At 48.7% G+C, this 12659-nt stretch overlaps 1 protein-coding gene across 5 annotated transcripts in view; it reads left to right on the forward strand.

The window, feature by feature from the left end:
* Positions 1-204: 204 nt before the first annotated feature.
* Positions 205-12659, forward strand: part of ZCCHC2 (zinc finger CCHC-type containing 2) — a 42971-nt gene continuing 30516 nt past the window's right edge. For 4 of the 5 annotated variants that reach the window (XM_039386535.1, XM_027727913.2, XM_027727914.2 and 1 more), the window contains exon 1: positions 205-1491. In XM_039386535.1, the coding sequence (XP_039242469.1) occupies positions 562-1491 (930 nt within the window). In that variant the 5' untranslated portion in view covers positions 205-561. The remainder of the gene's footprint in view (positions 1492-12659) is intronic. The other variant, XM_027727918.2, reaches the window with a different exon arrangement.

Genomic DNA, 12659 nt, shown 5'->3' on the forward strand with positions numbered 1-12659 from the left:
GGGGGCGCGCCGCGCGCGCACAGCCCCGCGCAACGCCGCGCGTAACGCCCCGCCCCGCGAGCCCCCCCCCGCCCTCCGAGCCCTCCCCACGGCGGCGGCGGCGGGCGCGCGCTGACGCGGGCGGCGCCGATAGGCGGAGAGGCGCGCGCGCTCCGCCCGCCCCTCTCACCCCCAACGGTATCTTGGGCCTCGGCCGGTCCTGTCGCGCCGCCCGGGGCCGCGAGCGCGCAACCGCCGGCGCCCACCGGGTCTGCGCGGGCACCGGGCAAGGGCGGGGAGAGGGGGGACCGCCGCGAGAGCGCGCTGGGCAAAGGCGGAGACGGGGAGTCGCCGCCGCCGACGCCGCGAGCGAGCCCCGCCCCGCCCGCCCGCTCCCCGCCCGCCGGGCCCGCTCTGCCGCCCCCCCCCCACCCGCGCGCGCGCGCGCCGCTCCCGCGCCGGCCGGGCCGCATGAGCGGCATGAGCGGCTTCGCCTGAGCCTCGCGTGCCCTCCCCCCCTCCCCGCTCCTGCTGCCGCCGGGTCCCGGCGGGCGCCGAGTCCCTCCCGTGCCGCCGCCGAGGATGCTGAAGATGAAGCTGCCCCTGAAGCAGACGAGCCACAAGGCAGCGGCGGCGGAAGATGCGACGGCGGCGGGGTTGAAGGAGCCCGGCGGTGCCTTGGACTGTCACCTCCCGCTGCAGCAGCAGGTGCCCCGGGCTCGCGGGGGCGCCGCGGCGGCGGCGGGGAGGGGCTGCGGACTGGAGAGGCCGAGCCGGCTGCACGGCCTGGGGCCGGGGCCCGGGCCCGGCCCGCCGCCCCCCCCCGCCGCGCTCGGCGCTCCGGGCGGCGGCGGTCCCGGCTCGGCGGCCGCCCGCACCGACAAGGAGACGGTGTACGAGTGGTTCGGGCTGGTACTGGGTTCGGCGCAGCGCCTTGAGTTCATGGTGGGGCTGCTGGACCTGTGCAACCCGCTGGAGCTGCGGTTCCTGGGCTCCTGCCTGGAGGACCTGGCCCGCAAAGACTACCACTGCCTCCGCGACTCGGAGGCCAAGGCCAACGGGCTCAGCGACCCCGGGCAGCTCGGAGACTTCCGCGACCCCGCCGTGCGCTCCAAGCTCATCGTGTACCTGGCCCTGCTGGGCTCCGAGAACCGCGAGGCCGCCGGCCGCCTGCACCGCCTCCTGCCCCAGGTGGACTCCATCCTGCAGAGCTGCCCGGCGGCGCGGCGGGCCCCGGCCGAGGAGGACGAGGAAGAGGAGGAGGAGGAGGAGGGGGACGTGGTGGTGGTGATGGACGGAGCGGCGGAGAACGGGCAGGCCGGGCTGCCCGCCGCCCAGGGCCTGGGCTGCGGCGCGCAGGAGGAGCTGCTCCTGCTCTTCACCATGGCCTCGCTGCACCCGGCCTTCTCCTTCCACCAGCGGGTCACCCTGCGGGAGCACCTGGAGCGGCTGCGGACGGCCCTGTGCAGGGACCAGGAGGAGGAGGAGGGGTTCGGCCGCCACCCAGCCCAGGTAACGCCGCGTCCTGCTCCCTTCCTGCTGCGCCATCTCAGCGGGCGGTTTCCTTCTTCCATCGCTCCCTCTCGTTTTCCTAGGAGCTGGAGGCGGCCGCTTGCTTTCCCCCGAAGCCCCCACAGTGGGACGTGGCCCCTCCCGTCCTCCCCCACCCAGCAGTGTCTACCCCGGCCGCCTTCACAACCTGCTGCGGAGCGTCTACTACGAATTTCTTGTTAGGGAGGGAGGGCTGATTTTTCTACCCTGCTGTGCTTTCGGAAGCACTGCTCTTTTTCTGGAACCCTGCCGTGCTGGAGTGCATCGTGCACAGTCCTGAACTGGCTGCCTCATGTGCAGTAGGCCACTGTATGGCATGAGTACCAGCAACAGCTTGACTAAACTTGTAAAAATAGAAATAATAATGCTAGACTGAGACCAGATTGCCTACGAGAGTGTTCTCTAGGGGCTTAAAACCAATAGAACACGTTGAAATAATTTTTATATGGAACCTGCTCCCCTGCCCCCTCTCAAAATGAGACACAGGCCCAAACTTGGCAAGCATCAGGGCAGCAGTCGGGTCACCAGCTCTGAGGCTCGTTTTCTGAAAAGCCATGCTCGGTGAGGTGGCTGATGACATTTGGGATGGGGTGGTAATGATTCTACTAAAGCAACAAATTAAAATGTCACAACTGGAGCTTCTGTTCAGAGGAAAACTGATTTTTTTGGTGGTTGTCAGGAAACAGCAAAGCACATCTTGAAAGCAGATGTGCCACTTGTTGCTAGGAGGTGGCTGTCATCAAGAATAAGGAGTTGTAGTGAGTGACACTGAAGCATTCTCTTGTGCAGTAGCTCTGTTTAAGTGGAGGTTTTCCCCCGTGCCATCCACTGCTGCCCTCTTGACAAGTGTTGTCTTTAAAATCTGCCCCGTATTTATGCAGCCAAACCATCTTCTTGGAGCTCTGCAGTTTTTGGTCTATAGATGGCCTCTCATGCAAAGGGGAAGAAAGGGCTGGAAGATAGGTGTTTATAGCACTGTTCCACTGAACACATCAGGTTTTTATAAGGTACTTGACAGGAAAGGGTTCAAAGCAGTAAGGGTTGGGATTTTTGGATTTTTTTTCTAAGTTTGCTTGTAGTGCAATCTATTTCAGCCACTTGTAGAAAACTGGTTTACATTGCCTGCCATAAAAAAAGGCATGGCTCCTTCTTCTGTTTGCTGAAGATGGGATGTGCTCTTGAGGAGTGCTCAGAGGAGACAGGGATGAATTTCTAAGCCTTCAGGCATATTAAGTAAATGCTTGTATCATTTAAAGGTCAAAGCACATTTGGCAGGTCATAACCTAATGGGTAGATGTTGCAGTACTGAAATCATAGCATCAGTCCAAAAAGTGTTTATTTTGGCTCACTGGCCTGCATCGAGTCTAGCTCTATCCCAAAATTAGTCCCGAAAGTCCATCTTTCCAGGGCGAAGATCGAACTTCAGGAAGTGGTTAAACTGGACACTGTTCTTTCTGGGTTTAAAGTGCAATTAACCGGAAACATACTTCCTGCCTGAAACTGGCACAGCAGTTGTAGCTCCTCAGCATGTCCCACCAAATGCAGTTAGGAGATCAAGCACCCGACAACTACTGGAATTGAAGTCAGTTTCGTGCAGCATTCTGGCTTCGGTGTAAAAGCAGCCTTCCAGGTTGTGGTTTGCTCAGGGAACACTTAAGAGACGCGAGTCAGCTTGGCTGAACATGCACATCACATACTCTAGTCTACACAGGAGTGAAATGGCATCTCTTCTATAGGCTTCCGTCCCCTCCCCCCCTCCCCTTTCTTAATGGCTAATTGTAAATACAGCAGAGTCTCTCTGGGAAGTAACGACTGGCAGGGAACAGAAGGATCAGGGAGTTTCTGCTGAGTATTTTTAGTTCACATCCACGGGAATGGTGGGACCCTTACAGATAGGACACTGGAGGAAATGGAGTCGGTGGCAGGGTTTTAAAGACTCCCCTGGCAAAATGCTACTGTACTGTTGAATTGGACTTGATTTAAAATTCTGTCGGATGTCCACAGGCCTTTTATCCTCCTCATATCTCTGAAATTTGAGTGCCTTCAGGGCTCTGCGTTTGTGAACCTGAAGGGTTCAGAAAGACCTCTCTGAATATTTATTCGGCTGAGCTCCCGGTCTGGGAATAACCCGCTCTGTGCCGGGCAGCCCAAGCAGCTCTGCTTCCCGGGAGCCCGCGAGGTGGTCGCGGTGCTCCCCGGGCCAGCCCGCGGCTGCACGGGAAGGGCCGGGGCAGGCGGGTCCTGTCGCGGTGGGAGGCGGGCTTGGACTGTCTCCACGAGGACTGCCGGGCGTGGGGAGGCCGGACACGGCGCCCCAACCCACCGAACACCGTCACGGGCCGGAGAACGGCGGGGGGAAGGGGGTGACCCCGCTCTTTGTTTGCGGGGAGGACGGGTGGATCATGGAGGGCACAGCCCTGCTGCCTCGCGGTGCCGGTGGGGGGCGGAGGGTCCTCTCCGCAGCCCCCTCCCCGGGCAGGGATGCGAGGACGGATGGTCGACGCCGCTTCCCTTCCCGCCCCCGTCCAACATGGCGGCGGCGGCGCTCCCGGTCACGTGCCCGCGGGGCGGCTCCCGGCTCGTCCCTCTGGGAAGGGGCGGTGCCTTCGTTGCATAATGGAGGGGGGGTCGGCGGGTTGCGCTGCCCTCGCACCTCTGCCCGCAGACTTGCTCCCGAAGCGTTGGGAAGGGCTGTCCCGAGAGGGGCTGTGGTGTGCCCGGTTTATCGAGCAGATAAGCGCAAGGGCTGTTTGGTGCCGAGAGGCTGCGAGCTCAGCGCTGGTGTTCCCTTGCTGAGCGCTCCCGGGCGTTCTCAGCTCCCGGCTCCTGTCGGGTCTGAAGGCGGTCGCAGAGCTGTTCTCATGGGACGTGAAATAATAATAACGTGTTCCTGTGGCTGACAACAGTTATGTGAAATCAGCCTGCAGAGGTGATGGAGTTCAGACCTGGAGCTGAACCAGGTGCTTTGTCAGTTCTGGATTCGGAATTCCTTAGAGCAAGGACCTTGCAATTGGACGTGGCATATCTAACAAAATGGCTCGGTTCTAGGTTTCAAGGAGATATAACATCTAGCTATAGTGAACGGCAAGGCTTGAGAGGTTCACCTACAAAGAATTTTTGGGGGATTTACTAGAACATAAAGCAGTTTTCTTTCTCCCGTTGTTGGGATTATGTTTTCTGAATATGCCTGTGCTGTCTGATAAGATTGAGCTCACATTAAAGTTGCTTTATGACAAAGGGTTAATGGAATTGTTGGTGTTTTTGGTGTCTTAATTTTAACAATCCTTTAAGAATTTAAAGTTTCTTAGTAGTACATTTTAACAAATTTAGCTCCAAGTGGCTGAGGAATTAAAAGTTGTAGGAGATAAGAACTGTGAGTGGCAGGTCTGGGTGGGATGGGCAGAGCTAGGATTGTCTTACAAGTGCATAAATTTTGTTTCTTTATGAAAGTGTTCTGAAAGAAGGCTTTTGTCTTTTTACACTTCAGGTAGAAACAAGATTTTCAGATTTTTAATTTAGGGTGTAGTTTATAGTAACACCTTTTGAAAAAAAAGTCATTGGTACATTAAGCTGTGCAGAATATGAGCTTTGAATCTAAAGTTGAAATATAAGAATAAATCAGAAACATTCACATCTGTGGTCATAAAACAAGCATTAATGTGCAAAGATTTTGCTGATACCACTATATGTTGGTTTAAGTAACAGAGCACATAGCTTAACTTATGTGTTGATTATTCTTGTTTAATAAGTGCATCATTATCAAAGCTGTTTGATTTTATTGCTTATCTTGGTCCATCCCTTCCAAGATCTGAGATCAAAATGCTGAAATACTGAAGGAGCTCTGAATATCTGCTCACATAATAAGTGTGACTTGTTTTAGACACTGGAACATTTAATCAGACATACTTGACAGTAATAGAACCAAGGTTCTGTTGAAATAAGCAATCTCCTGGAGATAATGGTTTGCTGAATAGCATTGTAATTAGCTGGCTGGAGGATTCTTTACAGAAGAAAAATCTCTACTTACAAACGAAGGGAGAGTTCCTATTTACAGAGTATTTTTCTTAGTACTCTTCTATTTATAGGATATTTTGTCTGCAAATTAGAAGAGTGCATTTATAATTGATCTTCAGTCACTTGCAGAAGTACCACAAGGTAGTAGAATTTAATTTTGGAATCTAAGAGCTCTGTCTGGGAAGAAAAATACCGGCAATCTCATTTTGAAGCTACGGTGCACTGTTTTTAGTGTCGTAGAGCTGAGTATAAGGAGAAGTGTCTTCAGAGTCTGGTTTGAATAAGAGACATAAAGGTAAAAAGTGTGATTTTATCTTGGCAAAGACCTTTTAAGTGGTGTTACGCTCCGGGAAAATACAAGTGTTTTACAAGTTTTGTGTATTGACATAAGAAGTATTCCAGCTCCCTCACTGAACTGAGTAGCCCTGTCTCTGAACAGGAATTTCTCTGGCTCCAAAGAGGACTTAAAGATTTCCAGAAACATTACTGGAAGTTCTCTGGAAAGGAAGTCATAACTAGATAAAAGACAATGCCTGAAATGAAAGATTTCTGTTTACATGTGTGTGCTAATGCTCCAGGAAATTGCAGAATAAAAACTTTGACTGCTTTGAGTTGTTTTAGTGATTTAATTCTAAATATGAGGTGCTAGGGCAAATTTGTAGCCTTTCCCAGTCACTTTACACCAGGCTTTATCAGCCTCTTGTTGTTCCCCCTGTTTTCAGTTTCTTCTCCAACATAGTAAATGAGTACGGAGCGTGTTGAAAATATACCCATGACTTCCTAATGCTTGTATTTAGGTTGCCTGTAGTTATGCTGTGGTCTGTTTTTCAGTGTTGCCCAGTGTTGACTTATTTGTAGGTAGTAGGATCTTACTGGGCTTGGAGTACTGAGGACTCCCAGCATTTTATGAAGAACTGCAGAAAAGTATGCCTAAAGCAGCAATAAGATGGTTGTGTCTGTGAAACTTCTGAAGTCTGTAGGATTCTGTCAGCTTAAATCTGTCACCTCGTTTACTTGCTAGTATCAGTGTCTACCCATAACTGCCCTAGAAAACACTACAGCTAGTTGTTCATTAACTATAATTAATACAAAATGTCTATTTTTCCTCCAAGATTTGATGAATTTCTGTAGTATCCTCCAAGTCTAAGGTTTTATACTTCTAGAGATCAAAGCTTGCAGGGGACATTCTGAGAGATCTGGCTGGAAACTGCATTCCTTTGTGTGTTTCTTGCATTTCCTCAACCTCTTAATCTTGTCCTTTTTGGGAGAAAAAAGTAAAAATACTTTTAACAGTTAAAGAAGATTTAGTGCCTTGGGAAGTGTCTTAAGAGTGAGATAACAAGAATACAGAGTTTTTCTGATATTCATAGCTGCCATAGAATACTTTTAAACTATGCTGGAGTTCAAGGATTGGACAAAATGACATTACCCTCTAATGGTAGTAAACCTAGAGGTTTACTGAAGGCACAGTCTCTTCTCAGGACTGACTGTACTTCAGTGAACCACTCTTAAGGGGCAAATTTTTTTTCGGTATTTCTGTCACTCTACACTGTTATGAGAATAATTTTTTGTATTAGTCTAAACTGCTACACTCAAGTATTTTTGTTTTTATTCACTCAACAGACAAAAGTAAGAGTACTGAAGTTACACAGTTGTTGGATGAGCAGCCACCTGGCGATACAGTAACACCTGAATTGGTGCATTGCTGGCTATAGCTTCAAGTTCTCTATTTTGTCATGGGCTAGCTAGGTTGGACTGAAACTGTGGTTTAGGTCCTGTTAAAAGTTCAGATGCAGGTGAGAGAACAAGAACGCACTTTGTTTCTATCAAACACGAGGTAGGCTATTCCCTAGTGCTGTAAATCACTGGTGTAGCTGGCATGCCTAGAACTTCAAATGTAATTGCCACAGGCCTTGAGAGCTGAAGTTGTTAGTGCTACCTAAGAGATTGGTATGCCCCTTGTCTCAAAATCGTTATGATTTCATAGTGCTACAAGTTAGTCAGTATGTGATTGCTGAAGCTGTCACATGATGTACTTTTCTTCCCTGAATCAGCTGATGTTTTGTCAGAAGGTTTCTGTCTACGTTGTAGTGTTTTGTTGCTACCTCTTACAGGTGAGCTCTTAAAATAGTTTCACTAAACAAATGTGCCTTAAAGTACACTTAGACACCTGCATGTACTCTCTATGCAGTCCAGCTTACTAGATATGAGTTAATAGGGCTGTTGCACATAATCCATTTGAAGCATATGTTCAGCCAGTCAGGCTTTTATTGCACATATGATGGGATTTTTTTGTCTGGTCACAGAACCACAAAGGGTGAGGTTGGCTGAGACTTCTGGAGATTGTCTTGTGCATCACCTGCCCCTGCTTAAGCAGGGCCACCTACAGCTGGTTCCCTAGGACCATGTTCAAATGACCTTTGAGTATCTTTATGGATTTAGGCTCCACAACCTCTCTAGGCAACCTGTGCTCAGTCACCCTCACACTGAAAAAGTGTTTCCAGATCTTCAGAGGGAATCTCCTGTGTTTCAATTTCTGCTCATTGCCTCTGCTTCTGTCACTGGTCACCACTGAAAAGAGCCTGGCTCCATCCTCTTTGCATCCTCCTTTCAGATACGTGTGTGTATATGTATATATATATATACGTATGCACATTTTTATGTGTATAGGTCTTTCTCTGCAAAGCTGCTTTATAGTTGGTTAGGTCCCAGCTTGTGTGGTGCCTGTAGATGTTCCTCCCCAGGTGCAGGATTTTGCACTTCCCCAAGTTGAACTTCCTGAGGTTCCTGTCAGCCCATTTCTCCAGCTGTGGTTCTATGTGGAATAAAGGTTCTATGTGTTCTAGAGGTTGATTCTGCATGTTGAAAGATAAGTTAACAAGGAAGCATCTAAGTTGTTTGTTGGTTGTGGCCACAAGAGAGATAATTTGGTAGATCTTTGTGATCTTAGATCTTGTGGCTGATTCTGCTCATAGTCTTTGCAGAACTCTCTGCGTCTCAAGTCAGTGGGACAGTGCTACTGTGTAGTTCAAAGCTTGCAAACTGAAGCCTGGCTTAGCAGCAGTGTCAGTTGGGCAATTGTCTGCAGTCTTGATCTTGGTTTTGCTCAGCAACTTGTCCAAGACCGTACTGGATCTTTTTGCATGGGGGATGATCTGTTGTGTCAACAGTGGTCAGCATGAAACAGGTTTTGAAGCATTGCTGCCCTGTGTGTTTGCATTTGTGAATATTAAATGCGTGTGCTGGGTTTCCATTTAAGATGGCATGAATCTCAGTTCTATCCCTGTATCCAAGCCACAGTGGGAATTAGGTGATGGGGTGCGGACACAGTTGCTCACCGTGTTGAGTAAGACTTCATCTCTGCTGCTGTTGTCAGCAAGAGAGGGTTTAGCAGCACAGGTACATGTGCAGCTCACCCAGTTGTTGCTTCTGGAGACGTGATGTTCAGCCTTTGTGCTACCATAGCTACGTAGCGATGTATCTGTGTATCACTGCAGTGAAGCAATAAGGGTAGTAGCTTGGAAGGATTATTTTAAGCAAATTGTAGTTTTGGTCTTGTAACTGGTACCACATCTCTTAATGATTATTCTGACATCACTCGAAATTCTTGAAGGTACAGATGCTGTAGTTGATAACTTACAATCATGAGTTAGACCTTGATTTTTTCCAAGATGCTTTCTTTCATCTGGTTTTGTTTGTCAGTTCCCACTTGCACATGAATGAACAAGCTGTGCCAGCTTACATCTGCACAATCTGCAAGTGCTGTCCCTAATAGCACATTTACTGTAGTCTTGCAGAAAAATAATCTTTCATATTTGGGCATATAGAACTAATCAAGCTGTCCAGCTGCTGCAAGCAGGTTTACCTTGTTAGTGTTCATCAGAGCTGATGAATGAATAGTTCTTTTATGAAAGTACAATGCAAACATCAGAAGACTTATGTGCATCAATCACTTGCTCGTGATGATTAGTAGGCTATCCAGTAACAGATTTCATTGCATATTGCCAAACCAGTGCCAGCATGATGTTTTTTGATCAGCCATATACCTTGATAAAAGGCAGAGTTTGGACATCTGTCATGTGTAGGCTGGCTGAGATCTGCTCAGCTCATATGACATTAGGGCAACATCCTTCTCAGCAGGATCTCCACTTTAGACATATGATTCTTTTGTTACGGACAAGCACCCCTGCACCTCGAGACACAAACACTCCTGAACTTTAGGAAAGCAGACTGTGGCTTCTTCTTCGTAAGTCTGGTTGGTAGAGTACCGCGGAATAAAGCCCTGGAGGGAAGAGGGACCCCAGAACACTGATTGATATTAAAGGATCACCTCCTCCAAGCTCAGAAGCGATGCATCCCAATGAATGAGGAAGTCAGGCAAAAACACTAGTGGATGGCCTGTGTGGGTGAACAAGGAGCTCCTGGACAAACTCAAACATGAAAAGGAAGCCTATAAAGATGGCCTGTGTGGATGAACAAGGAGCTCCTGGACAAACTCAAACGTGAAAAGGAAGCCTATAAAGAATGGAAGCAGGGATAGGTACCCTGAGAGAAATACAAACTGTCTGAGCAGCCAGCGTTCATGTTAGGAAAGCTAAAGCCCTGATAGAACTAAATCTGGCCAGGGATGTCAATGGCAACAAGAAAAGCTTCTATAGGTTTGTTGGTGATAGAAAGAAGACTTGGAAAATTGTGAACCCTCTCCAAAAGTAAATGGGGGATATGATTACCTGCGATATGGAGAAGGTCAAGGTACTCAGTAACTTCTTTTGCCTTGGTCTTCACCATCACGTTCTCCAGCCCACACCACTGAAGTGGCAGAAGGCAAAGTCAGGGACTGGGAGAATGAAGAACCACCAGCTGTAGGAGAACAGGTTCAGGACCATGTAAGGAATATGATGGTGCTCAAATCAATGGGACCGGATAAGATGCATCCACGGGTCCTGTGGCAACTAACAGTTGAAGTGTCTAGGCCAGTATCCATCCTATTTCAGAAGTCATGGCAGTGTGATGAAGTTTTCACTGACTGGAAAAGGGGAAACATAACCACCTTTTTTAAGAAGGGAAATAAGGAAGACCTGGGGAACTAGAGGCTGGTCAATCTCACCTCTGTGCCTGGATCATGAAACAGATCCTCCTTAAGGCACATGGAAAATGAAGAGGTGTTTGGTGACGGCATGACTTTGCTAAGAGCAAATCGTGTCTGACAATTTGATGGCCTTCTGCGATGGGGTTACAGCGCTGGTGGATAAGGGAAGAGCAACTGACATCATCTACCTGGATTTGTGCAAAGCATTTGATACTGTCCCACACAATATTCTTGTCTCTAAACTGGATATGGACATTTGGTGGATAAGGAATTGGCTGGATGGTTGCACTCAAAGAGCTGTTTTCAACAGCTCACTGGTCCAAGTGGAGACCAGTGATGAGTGGTGTTCCTCAGGGGTTGGTATTGGGACTGGCACTGTTTTATATCTTTGTTGGTGACACAGACAGTGGGATTGAGTGCACCCTCGGCAAGTCTGCCAATGATGCCAAGTTGTGTGGTGCAGTTGACATATTGGAGAGAAGGGATGGCATTCACAGGGACCTTGACAGGCTTGAGAGGTGGGCCTGTGCAAATCTCAGGAAGTTCAATAAGGCCAAGTGCAAGGTTCTGCTGGTGGGCTGGGGCAATCCCAAGCACAAATACAAGCTGGACAGAGAATGGATTTGAGAGCAGCCCTGAGGAGAAGGACTTGAGGGTGTTGTTTGAGGAGAAGCTCAATGTGACCTGGCAACATGTGCTTCCAGCTCAGAAATCCAACTGCATCCTAGATATTAGGAAGAAATTCTTTACTGTGAGGGTGGTGAAGCACCTGAACAGGTTTCCTAGAGAAGTTGTGGATGCCGTCTCCCCGGAAGTGTTCAAGCCCAGATTGGAAAAGGCTGTTAGCAACCTCGTCTAGTGGAAGGTGTCCCTGCCCATGGCAGGGGGCTTGGAACTAGATGAGCTTTAACGTCCTTTCCAACCCAAAACATTCTATGATTCTATGATGCAGTCCTCAGAAACATCTCAAGTGATAAGGTTGGTTTTTTAATATGGTACTTGCTTTCAACCATATGAGGAAAGATTTGTTTGATACAAAACTCTGGTCTAGATGGTAAAAGCAGACAATTTTTAGAGCACTCTCGCAGCTCATTTCACTTTCAAAGAAAAATGTAGTTAATTCTCCAGTCCGTCACAAGGACCTGTGTGATTATCAAATGCATTATCTGGCATCTGGTTTGAGATGAACATTTCTTGCTTCACTATATTTTAATCATTAGCAGCAGTACCGTGAGCCACAGTAAATCCTTGCATGTGAAAGCCTTACAGTGACATAACCTTATGCAAGAGTTAACCTTACACTTGCATGTGTGGTGCGAATACAGAATATACAGTTTTATTCATTGACAGGAAATGACTGGCACAGTTAGTGCCATCCAGAATCACCTTCCTCAGCAGTATACTGGGTTTTAAAGGACTGTGTTTGTGGTGTGATTGGCACCAGATAGCAACACACAGTGTCACTCTTAATATTCATTGGCCCTTGAGACTGGCTAGACTTTCCAGTCACTTGAGTGCTGGAGTTGTCTGCTCTGACAGTGCCGCTTGTATTTTAGGTACCTGTGAGTGTTTGATATAGGACTGTCACAGTAGGTACCAGCAAAAGTGAAGAGTTGTAGCGCAGCTTAAGACAGGATCTGGAGCTGCACAGGAACAGCCCTTGCAGGCTGTGAGGTAACGCGGTGACTGCCCTGGATTTCCCTGCTGTTTACCTCCTGTACTGCACTGGGTGTTGTGAAAGCCAGCGGTCACAAAATACACGCAGTGCATATTACTGCTTTAACTTTCTAGGCAAAGAATTCAAGTGAATAAATTATGAGGGTTTTTTATAGTTATGATTTTATAACCATCAGTATCAGGACTTGTTTTAAATACAGGTTTGAACCGTGTAATATTTTGCAGTTTAGAGGCGGCCCTCAAATGTGGTTGTAGCTTGCCTGTTACAGAATGCTGCCTGGATAGAAAAGTAACCATTCTAGAATAATTCACTGCAAAAGTACTTGAATGCTGTTACAAAGATGATGTA

This window comes from Pipra filicauda, unplaced genomic scaffold, assembly GCF_003945595.2.
Source record: "Pipra filicauda isolate LSUMZ 115617 unplaced genomic scaffold, ASM394559v2 scaffold48_size3843733_pilon, whole genome shotgun sequence".
Lineage (NCBI taxonomy): Eukaryota > Metazoa > Chordata > Aves > Passeriformes > Pipridae > Pipra > Pipra filicauda.